The sequence below is a fragment of the Varroa jacobsoni genome, unplaced genomic scaffold (assembly GCF_002532875.2).
Source record: "Varroa jacobsoni isolate VJ856 unplaced genomic scaffold, vjacob_1.0 scaffold_1193, whole genome shotgun sequence".
NCBI lineage: Eukaryota > Metazoa > Arthropoda > Arachnida > Mesostigmata > Varroidae > Varroa > Varroa jacobsoni.
This window is the reverse complement of record NW_019214095.1, coordinates 78,971-97,308: the sequence shown is the minus strand read 5'-3', so window position 1 is coordinate 97,308 and position 18,338 is coordinate 78,971. Positions and strand designations below refer to the sequence as shown.

The 18,338-nt window shown below is 44.8% G+C and overlaps 1 protein-coding gene across 1 annotated transcript in view; it reads left to right on the top strand.

Annotated features, from left to right (window-relative positions):
* The window catches only part of LOC111267479 (uncharacterized), a 95,870-nt gene that overhangs the window by 16,711 nt on the left and 60,821 nt on the right, over nucleotides 1-18,338 (top strand). Inside the window, exon 2 of the mRNA XM_022845753.2 lies at nucleotides 10,383-10,736. Coding sequence (XP_022701488.1) covers nucleotides 10,383-10,736 — 354 coding nt within the window. The remainder of the gene's footprint in view (nucleotides 1-10,382; nucleotides 10,737-18,338) is intronic.

The following is an 18,338-nucleotide window of genomic DNA, read 5'->3' as shown; positions in this document are numbered from 1 at the left end:
CACCGTCGGGGGCTGTATTCCGCTATGCGAAATGCGGATTGAACCTCCGCCCCCAAAAAGACTGCACAGGCATTGAGATACAGTCGCGATAAGCAACCTGTCCTGCACTAGTTGCTCGAAGGATCTACTAAATAACATAGGAAAACGAATTCGGAAAAGGAAGGGGCATAAATTGTATAGCATTAACGGCGAAGGGAAGGCGAGACGGAGGAAAGCTAGTGGACGAAACAACGGAAGGTTAGCGAACTCTGAAAGCTTCCTTATGTTTATTCATTCCCGGTCATAGCTCTGTGGCATCGCGGCTAGTGCTGTTAAGCTGCAGGAAAGCTTGTTTGAGAAAAGTGAAAGTTTTTGGCTGATTGGCGAGCCAGCGGACACTGGCTTTGTCCGGGGGGCCAGCATGGGATAGCTTGTGACCTTTCGAGGGGTAGCTTCCATAAGTTATGTCGCTATTGAAACTCCTGCCATTTCTTGTCTCAATCGCATTTGGCCGGTGCGACGGAAAAGCTTATGAGAACAAGAAAGCAAAGCCCGATATACAGTGGGAAATAAAATGTAGACAGTACGACAGAAAAGCAGGATGTCCTGTGGATCTCAGAAACCTGACGGCTTCCTGAGGTCCTTAACCTTAGGCCACTCTCAGATTCTTCGGTTCTGCCAGGAAGCTAAGTGGATACTGCTTATGCTGGCTTTGAACTGCTAGAGCCGAATCTGTGATTGAACTTGGAGAGGAAGTTTCTGAGTTCCGAGGGGGAGTACGCTCGCACAGCTAGATTAAGTATGATAACCTGCTACTACAGGAAATTCAGCTAGTGCAGTATATGTCTCATTACCGCTTGTGTCAATAAACAGTGCACAACCGCTGCGTTGTACCCTTTGCATCTAGCAGTCAGCCGTTAGTACTTCGAGAATAACCTCGGAGACCCGTATCCTCATCTTCACACTGTGAAGGCATATATGTGCACCTTGCATAAAATAAATGCAGCCCGACCGTTATACTCGCAGTTTATAAATAGTATCTTTACAGCGGATCGTGGCTGTAAAGAGACTTGTTCGGAATACTATGAACCTTCAACAAACTGCCTGCATAAAAGAATATAATAGCAAAAATTAAAATTGATTTAAATATGACTAGTAATGATTACATATAAATTGTAATCACCCATTAGTCAAGTATAAGTGACAATTATAAAACAATTAACCTATCCTGTTTTAACGGGGATCATTTAATATATAGTATTTATTTATGGCCTCGTTTGTGTCATTCTTCTGTCACCAATTAGCGGTCAAGAGTACTCATTTACAACATCTCACTGAAACCGTATATATGCTGTCTTTGATAGGCCACTATTTTCCCCCTTTAATCCTGCCTGCACCGATACCACGCACGTTCTATGTTATCTATTTATCAGGTAACTCGTCGAGCGGAAACAGACAAATGCGCGATACCCTTCAGTAGCGCGTTGGTGAACGTATCTCTAATCAAATGTTCGTTGTTAACGAAGAGATAAAGGATTACTAACTAATGCCCCACGACGTTAGTGTTATTTGGGAGATGAGATCCCAGGGTGAAAATCTAGAACATGGAGATGGACGGACGCGTTACTACGAATCAACCTGACACCGGCGACCAAAGACGTCAACCGAGTGCCAGCCAGCTCTGACTCAGATAGACAATACGTGTTACGCTCCCGCAGTAGCTCCATATGTAGCGCGTTCTTAGATCCTACGAGTGATCATGGCTTCGTGTGTGCACCGTAATGCTGTCCCGGCGGCTACCTGAAAATCCTGCTGGACTTGCGCGGCGTCGACCAACAACAGACGGGGTGAAAGCGATGCAATGCTCTTTGGGTCCTGGGCTCGCGGACCTCTCATGAAGCGCTGCGTTTACTTCGCAGCTAAAACCCGCTGATGCGATACCACCGTTGTGTTTTTCTGCGGTTGACTGCTGCTCCACTATTGCTTTTTCTGCTGTAGTCGAATAGCGGAATCTCACAGAAACGGTTCACCCCATTTTCGGTCAACCACCCGGCACCAGAGAGGCTAGCGCCAGTAACACTGAAAGCAGAGGCCGGCGGCTGCTACTTTTGCTGGTGGTTGATCCGCGATTCGTTGTGGTTTCGCTCGATGAACTAACGGCGGCTTCTCGCGACGCGGAGCAGTCGGCAAAGCTTGTAGTCCTTCGACAGTTCATGGCGGTTCGTTCCCAGAAACAGCAGTAGCAGTAAATGAGATAGACAGTGTCCAACTACTACTACTACATACTAGTTGGCTCGCCTCCGCCGTGACGTATCGACCCCGCTAAAATAGGCTCAAATAGCAACAACCACAACAGCACAGTCTATAGTTGTATCTAGATAGTTCTGTGTGTATGAGTCTGTGTGAGAGAGAGAAAAAAGAGGATGAGGAGAAACGGCGTACCTGCGTTTACGTCCGTGTGGGGTAGATGTCATCAACCCTTTTCTGCGCTAGTCAGCGATTCGAATTTTAGCTGGCGAAGGTCTAAATCAGCTGATGCCCAGCTTACCCAGTTCTTACTGTCGGTGCTGTTCGGCTGCTGACGGCATGTTGGCTGGTGCTCGCTCTGACCAATAGAACGGCCTACTACACGCCCTAATCTACTAGGTACAAGCGCGAGTACTTTGCAACTACCCAACCACCACACGCAAGCAGTCTGAGCTCCGGTCCACAAAGCATTTGCTGCCAGTAAGAGGTGGCCCCAATCCCTAGTGGAAAGGCAGGGTTACGGCTGATTTTATATATATATATATATATATATATAGGTATGCGCGTATAAACGAGGCAGTTGATGGATCTGTACGGGTGGATTTTTAGCACACACACAACAACAAAGGCATAAAACATATGCTCGCGTGTAGTCGCCTAAATGAGATATTTATACAACAACACAAACCCAAGGCGACGGGGGTAACAAACTTGCCAAGGAAACAGATTAGGCACGTACCCACGATTACGTGCTTACCAGAAAAAGCACACACGTAACAAATGCGGACCTGTAGTATAGTCTTCGTGACTACGCAGAACTGCTTGACTGCTTCATGCTATATATATATTTCTGTAAATACAAAGACGTTACACATACATATATATATATATATATATATACAGGGTGTTCGGGTTATATTGTGACAGAATAGAATGACACTTGTTTACTAGGGCAAATGAAAGACAGATCTCTGAATGACACCTTTTGCATGTGACTACAGAATTCTCTGATCGACATATTTGTTTAAGACATTACTCTATTCGTTTCATTTGAGACGTCGATTCGAGGCTTGACCAACTTCCAAATAATTTTGAAAATTCGTTATTTAAATGTAAGTTTTTAATAGTAACTACGAGGTAATTGGTACGTCTAGACTCGTTCAGATCTCATCAAAGACGGTACATATAAAAAACACAACAGGGTCAAACTTTGGACCGCTCGTATACCAGAAGTTTTAAAAATTGAAGGGATAGCAGAAGAAAAAAATCGAAAGAAAGTAAATAGTCAAAAAAAAGTAAACTACATAAACAAGCCTAAAAGCGATAGATAACTTACTCTCGACAACAGTCTTTTACAACTGCATAACAGTTCTGAGACCGCCAGAAATTGATTTTTGCGCTCCGTTTAATTATTCTCCGACCCTTTCAATTTAATTACTGCCAAGTGGGTTTTTCATCTTGACACACGAAAGATTTTCTCGGGCTTTTCGGGAACGGCATAATTATCATCAATGTCATGAACCGAAAACGTTACCGTATCAGGGATTCTGAATGCATTATCTTTTTACAGATTCAGCCGAAACAATGAAATTAGACAGCAGTTAGTCTTCACCCATGCTGCCTGCCTTCGCCATGATGATAAGTTGCAGTAAGCCAGTTGTAGCGGCATATATATATATATATATATATAGGTACCGTTACTGCGATTTACTTGACATCCAGCAGTTTTTCAGTTTCTTTTATACTAATATGGACCGCACCAATCGAGGAATGGTGAAGACTGCCGTATATTATATATTATTTATATGGTCACCTTCCCCTTCGAGGAGTAATGGTTTTATAGCTCTATAATGTTCGACGTTAAACTTTTACAATAGTACAAAGCCGCAGCAATAGTAGCAAGAGCGCAAGCAGGCTTCTAGTACGAGCTCACCGTCATTCATTCGAGCTTCATCAGGACTCTTAAACTGTGCTGGAACTTTGGCCAGCTACACCGTTCATTTTCAAACCGTGCTCTCATTTTCCGCTGGCTGTGCCTTGACTAGTGCAGACTATGCTAACCCAATTCCGTAGTACCCCGACCCTCCACGAAACCCATACACTCCTACGGTAGTGCTAGAGCATTGTCGGTTTGGATAATGCCGGAACCCTGCAAGAACATTGCAAAGCCCCTATAGGTAAAAATTTCAGCATTAGTCGTCGTCTTCAGCCTTATTTAGCTTCGCGACCCGCGCAAGTTTCCAATAAAGAAACACTGTTTCACGCGTTGCGGTGTCATTTGGGATTCGATGTGCCCTGAAATCTCCTTTGACAATCAAAGATTGACAGTTTCATTTCTTGGGGCCAGGGAGATTTGGATTTCGTGCTTTACCCTCGATCCTATTCGCGAAGCTCTGATTAAGCACATACGTTTAAATATGGGCTATTCCTTGTTGCCCCGAAATGATCTTGCGCAGTCGAGGGTTTTTCTCCGTGTTCTCCGCTACTTTTACAGCTTTAGACGGCCGTATGTTACTGGCTAAATTTTCAGCAGTTACAGGGCATTTGTCGTAACACTGACGAGGACATTTTACGGACGATCTCAAACTTCTATTTCTGTAGGGTCAGGGTCCAGGAAGCTTCACCTGCAAGTTTGCTTTTCTCTTCAGATCTTCCAATGCAACGCTGTCGACAAATACGTGTTTTAACTAAAGCCTATGCATTGACAATCCATACTAAGGTTAAGCACCCTTTCTCGGGAGAGTGACGTTTAGCTTGCAAGTCAATCAAATGGCGACTAACACATTTGGACGAGCGCCGACCCGAATCTGATTCCGCTAGCTTGCGTCTCTAACTCCACCTCAAAACCCAACCAGACATGGTACAGAACGACGAGCTCACCCGTTACTTTGGATTTCAGTAACTGATTGATTGACTCATGGTCAGAATGTCAATCAATTACAGGGTTTCAAGGGGACCCGCACTATCCCAACCTTCTTTTTCTCTGTGCAACAACAAGAAGGGATTCGGAACTGGATGAAGATTTAATGATACCGTTACGCTGCATGGCTTGGCCTTTGTCATCCATGATTTGTTTGTTCGTTAGCTACCTGTTAATTGGAGATAAAATCGCCGGCCATTATCGTGTGATGCATGAGTTTGAGTTAATTTTGTAGTCCAAAAAGATGGCTGTGTTAGAACCTGCACGAAAAAATGTCTAGGCCTTTTTTCGCTAGGAACTCTTTTCCTGCCAATACGAACCTGCCTGTTGGCCAAATTTCGATTTGCTTGTACTTGCCTTAAATTTCTTCTAAATATTTTCTCAGGTTGGATTTAGAGGGTCTAAAATATATAACTTGAAATGAATAACAATATTTTTAGTTTTTTTTTTGTCCTAAAGCAAAGCATCATATATATGTATATATATATGCAAACCGCTTCGATGGCAAAGTGGATGAGTGTCCAAATGTTTAAGCATGAACTTGAAAAATTTCCAGTTAAAACTTAATTATTTTTTCAAGTTGTTTGAGTGCTAAATTTGAACTTATTAAGCATTTGTGTTCGAGTAGTACGAACATCATTATACCCCCTGTTCGTAGTGGATTCCGTACTAATGTCTGCCTTGCCACAAGCCTTATTGATCATCACAGCCATAGGTGCTGAGAGGTCTCAATTTTCTCGATACCCTTTAATTTTTTTATCATTTGAAAATACTCCTTTTTGCAAATCGACTTGTGACATAACCAGGTGTGGGTTCGGCTAGCAGCCGGCGTCTTAGTCAACCATACCTAATTCACTATAGATAATTAGTTAATATTTACATATAGGTATCGTTCCTATTGCTGAATGTTTAATCAAAAACATGTGGGTCGATCCTAGTTCGCTTTACCACCTGGTAACATAGGGATACACATCTGGTATGCTATTATATTGTACGTTTCGCACAACGATTCCATTGCTTGTCAGCCTACCAGCACAATTATGAGCTTACTTGTGGATGTGTCGTACCCCAAACCCCCCACTTATACACTCAAACACTATATGCAGAGTGCTCTTCAATTTACGCCGACTGCCGCTCCGGGCACTGAGACAGCAATCTACGGCCTGCGAGTTCTCTCTTCACAGGTCGCGCATCGCCGGCCGAAGCATAAGCAACCTGAAGTTGCTCCTCTGGGGTGAGATCGGAGGATGTGAGCCACTTTCCATATGCTTGATGGTTATGTAGCACGATCTGATGAGGAGGCTTTATATTTTCTATCTGATAGAGATACTTGCTATTTACTATATGCACGTGAGAGTGCACGTTTGCGTCTCAGCATCGGGTTCGAATCCTCTTCTTTCTCTGCAGCTTGAACAACAACAGGTTTCCGGTCAGGTTGTGCCTTCTCTCTTTAAAGCTGTAGACAGAGCGTAGATCGGAGCAGGTCGGCTCCGAACATTACTCCTATTCTCTCTGAGTCCATGTACAAGAAGCGGTGTTCGCATCTCCGCAGGAAAGTAGACTGTCTGATACCCAACGATGACTACTGCTGGTACTCACAGCCTAGTGTGCCGAGTTGAATCGCCTGATGCTGTATCCTAGTCGAGGCCCTGACAGAAACCTACCTGGTGCACAGGCGAATCACGTCTGGGCCTGACCCATAGTAACTTACAAAGCACTGCTTGTTGCCTCTAACCTGGTGTGCAACTGCGCCAGCCGCTCTCACCCAGTAGCAGAAGCTGGAAAGGTCCCTGGCCGAAATCGGTCGAGGATGCCAAGAGGTCATCGGGTTCAGGGTTAGCTTAACTACTACGAACTTTTACCAATACTTATGGTAGGATCCTCGGCACTGGTTACTCGAATAAGGCTGAATTGAAGATTGAGGATATTTCTCTGTCGAAGGCTCAGAGACACGACGGAGCAGAGAAGGAACGAGAAAATCGCGGGTCTGAACGAACGCACGGCCGTGAAATGATTTGAACTACCGAACGACTTCAGCGCGTGACCGACATCCCTCTAACATCCTGTCTGCCTAGATCTTTTTGACTAGCAACTATCGCAGGCTGAATCAGGTTGATCGCCCGCTAAGCAGTCACTGGTAAGACCTCTGCAGGAGCGTCTCTCTACAGGATCGAACAGGATGTGGAGGATGTCCGACGGCGACATTCACGCGAACGAAGGAGGGAGGATCGCGACATTGAGTAGCTGAAAATGATGTGAACTGTGAACTGCGCTTCGAGGCGACGGCGGCAGCAAACGGAGAAGAACTAGGCTTCGTCTTAAACGTTGCACATGGCGACATCAATGGATTGTTGAAGAAAGAAACCTTTGATTTTGAGAAAAAGCAAAACCAGATCGTTTTGCGGGTCACGAGAGCAGCCGATGAATGAAACAACAGATCCATGCAAAGATGTTGACCCCTTACATTTTTGGTCCGTGAGGGTTTGCTAGGTACGACTATGACAAGCAATCGTTAGGCTTCAGTCTCAATGTTAAACATAACTGGCTGAATAGTTCAGAACTCGAGCGGTATGAGCGAGTGAGTACCCTTCGTGCTTTGAAAGGGCACAACGACAGGCCTTTATAAAGTATATAAATAACACATAAATAAGTAAGAAAATATATGACAGGTAAACCGGGTATATAAATGTCTACTACAAGATAAACAACGAAAATTCCTTTTAAACAAGTCTTCGGAAAATCATGTATGTCAGAATTATTTAGTATCCGTATGATGAGTAAAGATTAATTGTTACATCTGACTAATTAGACCGCGTAATCTTCAGGGTTCATTCGCTGACATTACATGAACCAGCGGTACGCATTTATTTGCGTAGACGCCGACAAGTGCTATCAATTATTTTTGCCAGTTTATAGACTGTAAAGTATGCTTAACATCCTCCAGAAGCGAAGCAATACAAGAACGAAGCCTGCTGCTATGGTGGCCTGCTGAACTGGTGCATCTGTAAGCGATTGTTTTGGATGAAAAACCCTAGCATATATATACCGTGATTTTATTATCTATTATAACTGTGATCTTCCTTATCTCAATTTATCTTCGTTTATTGCTAGTCGGTTGTTGCTTATTGACTGTTACCCATTTCGTTTATCTTCTTCTGCTGGCTATTAGGAGTTTTTTTTCATTATAAGACAAGCATTAGCATTTACTGCCGCTACACACTTCCCTCATTGTAAGCTCAATAATACCATTTTAGATGTAGGAACAAAAAGCAAAGAAACACGAGGTGCTCGCCAGGCGCCAGAGTTTCTACCCGTTTAATACCGCCATTGCCGAATTGGACGGCCCGTAACAAAATTCAATGAGATAATAACCAATAACAGCAGTAATAGTACTTATCGCATTGAGACCATGTTGATATGCTGGCCGGGTATGGTCTATCGTTTACGTGTCTCTCCGTCAATTACGCGTGTGGTTGATTGAAGACACAAGAAGGACTTGAATCGATGCCAGAGCTTCTGAGCGTCCGTAAGCGGCGACACGGAGTTATCGAGCACGACAATCCAAGAACCATTTTTCCTCCCTCTTTCGCGTCGCAGCCGCAGCCTCTGCTGAGCCATTGCCGTTCAAAAGGAGGAAGTGTTGGCTGGCTTCCAACGCTTGACACAGGTTGTCGGCCGCTGAATCGCCGCAGTACGACCATATTGGAGCGATGCGCACTTCATAGTCGTGGTAATGTATGCCGCCGCATCTAAGGCTGTGGCGACATCCGCGCGCTTCACTTATGTACGTACATGGCCGGGTTTGTTTTGTTTCATTTGGTGCAACTGCGCTAGCGTTGGTCATAATCAACGGGAACACGCGCCAATAGTCCATCGAAGTTTCCTCGATGGTTAAAAGTACAGTGGCTTCTTCCAATATGCACTGGGTGCTCGCTGGAACGTCACTTACTTTGTTGACATGGCGACTATATAGTAGTTGCTTCCACGGCGCACAGACTGACGCGGTCGGTTGTCCTGTGCAGATTGCTTTCAAAGGGAGAACGAGCTGATACTTGTTTAGCAAGACGCCAGTGTGAGAACAGAAAAATGCCGACGCGGGCAAATCGTTGCTCACTGCGTTCGCTGAGACGCGCCGTCCTCTTAGAGCCAGCGGAGGTGGCAAAGGCAACTATTACGGGTGTCTGGGTGATCGTAAATATAATGTCGTGCGCAGAATGGCCAATCCGGGGACAGCGGCAAGCAATCAGCAGAACGGAAGATATGATGTAAGCAAAGAGTAGCGCTACTTAGGAACAAGATCGGTGGAACAGAAAATAACTATACTTCGATAATAATAGATAGATACTGCACCATCGAGCAAAAACAGCGGAGCCTGCAACATCTGTGTGTTGCATAGATACATGTGTTTCGACAAACTTAGATACTGCCTGCCTCCTCTAGCGGAAGAGCAGCTTAACTAAAAAGCAAAAAAGGCCTTGTAGAGATTTAGTGCGACACCGTTCATCAATTGACTGCTATGTTGACACTATACGCGACTCGAATATCGCTATTACCTGAATTAGTACAATGAAACAATAGAATATTGTCGGAAATTCATTATCGTCCATTTTGGCACTTGCGGATATTTTCTTTCTGATTGTATCTACTGATTGAATGTATACGTAGTGAGATAGAATTGTTTGTAGTAATAGATCCAAGGCTAATTGCCTTTACGCGTGGCATCTGCTAAGGGAAACACTGGTTTTTTTTTTCTTGCACATCGAGTTATGAGGAGGAAACTAATTAACTCCGATCTCATTTACTCTATGTAGGCGTGTCTTGGGGTTCAGACAGTTTGAAATACGGACCCGCTGATTGACTCTGTTAGGTTGGCAAAGCAAAGCAAAGAGTTCTGTGTGTTAGCTACCGTCCGAAAACTTCCTAAAGGACATATGCCATTTTTAGTAAATACTCAAACGATATACTAAACAGTCCTGCCATTAAGCATTGCTCTAGAGAAATATTGGAAATGCACGAAAGCGACAATGCCCAAAGGAGTGACAAATCAGCTTAGCTGATCTGAGTGCGAGTAATTAAGCACTCGCTCCTATATCTGATCTGATAACAAAAAACAAGAAACTCGAAATGGTATAGTACACTTCCTTCGAACCAGCGCAGTGTCAGAAGCTTTGTTCAGATAGCTGGAATGGCGACGAAGTAGTTTAAAATAACGTTCGTCTCATGTCTGCCTTTCCAGGCCAACCTGTCATCGAATTCCATCGAAAGAGCTGCTCAACAGGTAACGCTAGCAGCATCGGTGGTGGGAGCGATCGAGCATCTTCTCCAGACTCCGAGCCCCACAAGTGCCCATCTCCTCAGATGTCGACGTCGAGTGCCTCCGCTTCACCAGCGGGCACTCCACCACCAGCTCGCGTATCTGTCATTACCGGTGGGCCATTTCAGTTGGCTCCGCGCGCTCGATCACCCACCCCAGAAAGGTCACCCAGCCCCGAAGACCACCTGCCAGATCACCAAAATCCTACCGGGGAACGTCGCAATACGGGCGATTCAATAAGTTCTGGATCCGGCTTATCCTCCGCATCCTATTCAGGTTGGTTCTAAGGAAAGTGTCGAAGTAGCTTCAGATAATCTGTTTCATTCGCAAGACGCGCTACCAAGATTAGAGGGATGGTACGGGCTGTAATGTGTTCCCCTTTAAAAAGAAACACTTTTTTCACGCTCCAGGCCATTTTTATTGTATGAAGAAGTCTTCAAAATTACCTACCATTAGAAGATCTAGTTGGGTAGGTCCTTGCCAGGCTTATGATTTTTTTTTCAACAAACACATAAAACAGCATGATACTAATATGTCATCGTGATCATTGGCCAACGTCGATACTTGAATCAGCGATGACGCACGTCTACGATTATCATAACACCGCACTGGAAAAAAAATGCATACGCATCCGCTGCATGGAACGTGCCGGCCCTAAGGATAAACCAGTGCGAGAAGATTAGGAAGACAAGAGACTGCACGGCGTTGAAGCAAACCACATGTAAATGTCAAGCCATATCAATCTTGCATCGCCTTGTTAAATTGCAATGGCTTAATTTTTGCGACTGCTGATGTTTCCTTGCATCTATCGATGTGTCAGATCAGTTACTACTGGCCTATAACAAAGCCTGCTAGCAGCATTTTAATCTCGCAACGCTGACTTCTTGCGCAGCCTTGTAAATGTAAAACTTCAAAGTGTTTCAAACTACTCCTACCTGTTTTTACCTTTCTCGCTTTTATTGTTCGCAGTATAGTGATTCTGATGTGCGCTGTTCGACCTAAATGTCTGTGCTAAAAGTTTTAAGGGCAGCTAGGTGAGGATTCTTTGTCGCTGTCGACGTTGGTCGTCATCCTTCTCACTCCATCCATGAACAAGTCTTGATAGCCCGTCAGTCGATCCCCAGCACGCCGGCGAATGTCGCCTTTGGTGCTGCGAGCCCGTATCTCGCTCATGAGCATGTGCAATTGGTGCAAGTGAACGTTACCGAAGGCATGACCGTGTTTGCCGCCCCTCGGATTGGTGACACTAAGCAAACGGTTCTTGAGACGAGGGGCGACAGGATCTGACGAAGGGTTTCGTTGAGTTTCGTTTGTATCCCCTTCTCTGAACGACAGCCGCTCTTCTTGTTGCTCCTTCGTCGTATGTTCTCAATACGCGCTTCGCTGGTGCGCTCCCTGGCGTGATACTCAGTAGAATGTTTCAGCGGGGGAGGAATCACCCCCCAACCAGACACAATGAGTAAGCCTCCAGACAATTGAGCGGCGGATCTTTGGAATAGACGAGCGGAATACGCAGCATAGAAGCGGGTGCGAAGGTACGAAGCGGGAAGAACTTCTTACATACTTACGTCTATGGCATATACTAGTTTGCCGGACTCACGCAGCTCAACTGTTGCGATCGAACAAATGGACGACCTAACTTCGCCGAACAAAAAATCACTTACTATTGTTGCCTCGATGCTCTAGATATCAAGTCAGCTAGCTTCGGTCGAAGGCGGGGGTGGTCCGCCTGCAACCTAATATAACCCAGCTTCGCCTCATTTAACCTAACTTAAACCGGGCCGACCCAGCTTGAGACTTGACTGTCGCCGTTATCGCCACGGCCAAAAGTAACTAGTATATGTTAATGGTATTGCGGTGGCAATAAAGGGGTCTGCGGGGCGGGGGTGCGGGAGGGACGAGTGGCTTGCTCGGCTAGATCTTGAGAAAGGCCAAGAAGACGAACGGAACATCACTGGGCATTCACATGACCGCTAAAAACCCATATGCATGAGCGTGAGCCATAGAACGAGGCCCGTCGTCAGTGGTTAAATTTCTCGAGGGGAGTTTTGGTTGATGAAAACATCCGGCGGATATAAAGTTCTTTGAAACTGGTTTAATCTAGTCATGAAGGATGCTTGTAGAAAAGTAATGATATCTGTTAGGTTTAAAATGGTCAAGCATTCCATTGAGCTATTATAGAGATAGTTGTTGGGGGTGGGTCTAGATGAGGATCACATGAACCGTTTGAGCTAAGGTGATTCATATCCGATTTGTTGCTTAATATTTTTGTCTAAAATATATGAAAAAAATAATGATAGTTTTTCTAGAGTGAATATTCCTGTTGACCGATAACGTCGCTCCTAGCGGGTGAAAATACTGTGTTCGACCATTTTTTTTTTGTACGGGCAGATCCAGAGCTGGAACACGACTCTCTGTACGTTTCGCTTAGTGACCTACGGAAATCATAACTTCAAACGTGCTATCTTCTATCGTCTTCTACCTGCATCGCAAGATTATTCAGAACGACTAGTTGCACCCTGACTCGCTATCTCACCATTAGGCAGCAATTAGTTGTTTTTCGTCTTTATAATAGGTTCATTATGACTTTACAGTTATTAACCACTAGTCAGCAGACTGCCTGATGGCACCCTCTTCTTTCAGTCACGCTCAGCGGGGTTGATCACTGGCGAGTTTAGCATTTACTTAGCCAATGAGTCGGCAGCCTTCGAGAATTCGTCACTGTCGATTGTACGTCAAGCTAGCACTAAATACAAACACACCTAACCTGGCAGGCACGGACACGGCCTCACCTCGTGTGTCATTTGCTGCGTTGTCAAATGGCTACAAATAAAGCTGCAGAAATCATTATAATACACTTGAGATTGCCGCTTCCCACTTAAGAGCTACAATCCTACCTTTATCGATTTGTTGCAGGCTGTTACGTGACATTGACCGTTTTAGGATGCATCTGCTCTTTACTTTAGGGGTACGGCAGGAGTAAAAGATATCTCCTGCTAAAAAGGCGAAGGATTTCTTGCCTGCATTTATTTTTCTCCCGCTGAGAAACAAGTTATTTGTTGAGAGAACGGTGTCGCGTACTCGGCTGTTCATTTGACTTTTCTGTCTAGAAATAAGTTGTTTTTTTGCGGTAGATCTTGAAGTTCGACGACTAGCCAACGAAAGATGTTGGCCACATATGGGGGCAAACGTACAAGTTAGTTAGATAAATACTAATTGCTGTATGTGAATTGCTTGGTAGTTGAAAAGCGTTTTAAAAAACGCTGGAGGTTTTTACTAAACTTCAATATAAAATTACTTCAGTCATTAGTCAGTGAATCATAGCAATCGTAGTAACGCACGCTTCATTTCATCATTCTAGTATTAATATTGCACGCTGGTTAGTCCCATCTTTTTCAATCAGTTGTACACCAAAAAACCGGAGGATTTTACGCGTCGTCAGTATAGTTCAGCCAGATATTGTCATAACATTTACCTCCAGTGTATCGTACCATCGTACGAAAAATTGACAAAAACGTCCCCCCATCTTATTTTATACTGACCAACGATTTTGATCGCACTCCGTCTTTGTATCGACAAATATGTCATGGTAATTTTGTTGATCAAATACGCCATTGCCTTACTGCTACGTTTTCCGACTTCTGATAACCCGAAGGACTCGCGGCAGACGAAAGCTAGCGCTTCATGACGAAATGAATTTGCCGCTGTTTCGGCTCACGAGTTTTGTTGATGTCGTATTCTATCGCGTGTAACACTTGGCACAATGCCAGTGTCGCTAGAGATATTTTCGGAAGGTATATGTTATCGTTACGGCTGCAATAACTTCTACAGTTCATACAACTGATCTAATCGATATGTTATGATAACCACTATTCTTCTATAATTATTCTACTATATTGTGATTATCTGTAGAATTAATACATACAGTTGAAAATAGTCATTAGAACAGGGATGCGATGAGTCGCATAAATCGATCGAAGACGCGGCTACCGATGGCGGGGGACTATGCGCGAATGATGATGCGACACAGGCGCACAGGCCGATAGACAGGCACAAGGGCCGTTGTCATTCACGTGATATCAACAGCGGTCAGCTGCCGACTTGATTATCTATTGAGCTATTAAGGCACCCGCCTGACGCTAACGTCTCGACATAGACCTGCAAGCAATGCTTGTCCTATCGCTGTTATACTAGTACTATATTGATGCTGAAATTATCGAAGCTGAGATTAAAGTGGCTACTGCTGTCAAACTGCATTGATTGATTGGAGGGACGCACGGTTGGTCGGTTAATAGAGGTATGATTATCGCGCGCTCGTTTCCCCTCGGATCGATACAGCCGCAGCGGCAGCAGCGAGGACGCCAGAATTATTGGGCAGACTTCGGGAAGAGTTTAGAGAGGCCGAGAGAGAGTGTAGAAAGGGTCGTGTTGACACCAGCTGACAATTGACGGACCTACGCCTCAGGATGTAGCATCAGAAGTAAGGTTTGGGTATAGGGAGAAATAAGAGATCGCTCGACTAGTAAAAGCTCCATCCGGGCCTACTCAAATCGAAACCGAGAAATGTCGATATGTTGCTTAATGAAGCCTGTAAGGAATAGCAGGCATGCACCCAGCGCAAGCTAGTGCCAGCTAGAAGGATACACTGGCAAGTCGCCATTGTAGAAGCGTTAATAACAAACGTAGCTAGTACGCACAAATCTTCATGCCACCTCGCTTCGTTCAGCTGATCGCACATTGCCCGCTCGTTGAGCCATAGTCATCTGCAACCTTCACCTATTGCAGCTGCTGCTATTCAGGTGCAGACCGCAACACACACACAGACACATATAGACAAACAAACACATATGTACCGGTACAGACAAATAGACCCAGAGACTTGGAAGACTCACGTATACACCTGGTGAATATATGCAGACGTTGGCAGGCCTGGCTGCATGAGCTCTCACTCCAAACGAATGAAGACACCTTCGGATCCACTCGCACCGCTGTATCCTTCGCACTACCTTGTGTCGTAGGAAGAGGTACTCTATAGAGTATAGTCGCATGTATGAATTCATTCATATATTGTTGACAAACTGGCATATTCAGGAGAACAAGGAATTGTGCCGCCGCTTATACAGCACGTAAACCTGTAGTTGTGTATATGCATGAACATGCTGAATCCAACTTTAACAGTCATCCTCTTTGAATAATGACATCTAAAGAGTGGATCTCGGCGCGGTTAGGTAAATAAATGTTTTGAGTTCCACTTTCGGCAGCGCTGCGAAGCACTGCTTCACAAGTGCACTCACTATAAGCACCTGGGCTTTGGAACACAGACGAAAGTAAACCCAGGTTAAATAAGGACTACCTCTCATCCGAACCTAAATTTCACTTTAGCTTTATTGTGAGCCATTGGAAAAGTGAACTCTGAGAGACTGGCGTCGCTTCGGCGATCCCTCAAAAAGCTGAATCGACAGTGACACTTTTCGGTTACGATTGAATCTAGCAAGCAAACGAAGCGCGCTTGCTATTAAAGAGTAGGTTGTACTAAGCAATGGGAATTAGTACGAGTTGCGCTACCTTCCGTTCAGCCGCAAGCACCAGCGGGAGGTGAAACCTAAGCTTTCGAGTTCAAAACTCAGCACTGAACGAAAAGGCCGATGCTGTCTAACTAATCACCTTCGAGCTAACTTTCCGTTGTCTGCTACTGCTTCTGCTATTGCTGCCGTCCCCAAAAAAATGCCCTTAAAGCTCTAACACATACATGCATACAGTCGCCCCCACCCCTGCCCTCGCCTTATAGTCCCCCAGAAATATAAAGGCAAGCACATATCCGAATAAAACCTAGGACGCGAACTGTAGTTTAAAGCTAAGTGGACGGAAAAGATCTACAGAAGAATGACACGATAAGAGCTTGCTTCTGTTTTCTGAGAGATCACAGTGGGAAACAACGATCAGCAGTAGAAAGAAGTAGAAATGTATTCGACGGAAGGACTGCGGCGGGAAGCACAACCGAAGGAATTTATTCGTTTTCGTACAACCCGTTGCGTGCGGCGTCTCTCGAACTAGCAGCACAACACGAATCTGCTGCCCCCTTGCTTCGACTCTCCGACGTGAACTCCGAAGGCATTCGTCGTTCACATGGTTTAGGAGTTCCATTATGATCAGCGATCAGACGAGTGTTGTAACTTCTTTATGCGAACGAGAAGCAGACAGACGGGTGGGTGGTTATGGCATTCAAGAAGGTAGAATGTAAAGGAGCCCAATCCGGGAAAAAAGAGGCGCTCATAGAGATTAAGAGATGAAGAGAAGGTAAATGTTCGTAAAATAACGCAGGAAAAGGAAATATACCGCTGACTTGTCGTGTAGCGTCCGGGCTGTCGAATGAGATGTTTACTTAAGGCTAGTTTTTCAATAGTACTGAGACAACTTCTTTTAGCTCCGTTTTAGGACTACTGGGATGGTTTGGTGTAGGCCGTAAAAAATCAGCGCTCTGTAACCATACGACCATATGAGTAGCTTTAGCATATGAAAGCGCATCTGTTAGAAAGTGATGTTAGGTATTAGTTTGTTTCTGCTAACTTCCCGTTTATCTCTTTACGGTGTTTCGGTGTCAAGGGATTTCTGTGCGTCATAAAAATATGAAAGATTGGCAAACACATCACATCTCGACTTACATTTAACTACATTGTTGTTAACGTTGACATCTGTTTGTAGATGTTATCAGTTTATCAGGCATATTGCAGGCCACTTCATCCAGAACCCGTTGGGTTTCCAGAACCGTACTCAGCCTGATTCACTGCGGATGAATGACAGATTTTCACCTGAATCGACGGACATCATAGCAAACAAATGCAACGAAAAATCTAAAGACACATTTTTACGATGACGACGACGGCGACGATGATGATGATAATGATAATGACATAGATAAACTAGGAATAATTTAGGTGAGAATAGCATAAAAGGTTCGTAGTATTTCAATCATCACAGGTAAGCAGACGCTGTCGTAAGTGTGACTTATATAGAAAATTACGACATCATGAATGTAAAGGTAAAGCGACAGATATTTGAATTGGGCACATCTCCCACCGTTCTACATATTCTGCAATGAATTGTAGACCACACCTAAAACTGTTGATGATGAAGTGCCAATTAATTCGGCCTGCTTTTTTCGCCTTGTTCCACGGCTTTCACACTGCTCAGGCTATTTAAGCGCGACCCCGGCTCCAATGCGGCCGTCTGCCTGCCTTGTCTTCGTCACGCTGCCCGCAACTGCGGGCGCCGTCAGTGGCTACAAAGAGTTGTATAATCATGCACAGGTAACCTTGGCGAGTGGGGCCGAATCGCTGATGAACGGAAGGTCAGACCCAATTTGCGTTTAGTTAGTATGTTGAGACAGATTACGGCTGAGGTGATGGTGCCGGCTTTGGGTCGCTTCTATCTATAAAGACTTGATTTGGTCGTCGGCGGTAGCGAGGATTTGTTGGTTCAGTTTTTTTTTTTAAAACATCGAGAAAAAGTCTCCACTATCTCATTGTTGTCGGGAAACAGCATATAAAGCTCACAGCTAAGCTGGGTACGGCAAACGGGCAGGCAAGAAGCAGGTAGGCTGATATGCTACGTATGATCAGGGCAAGTGGTTGTTAATCGTCTTCATTGGCGTTGTTTAACATTTCTCGTCGGTGCTTTTAACATCGATTTTGTCGGCCGCCGCTAGGGATACCACTGTTACAGACTTAAGATTATGCTGAAATTGCTTCGTCGTCATGGACTTGTCCTAAATAGCAGTCTTTGTTCAATCCAAACGAACTAACATATCCACACAGACACGGCCACGAACCCACAGACCCCTCGCACACGCAGAGACACAGACACACACACACACACACG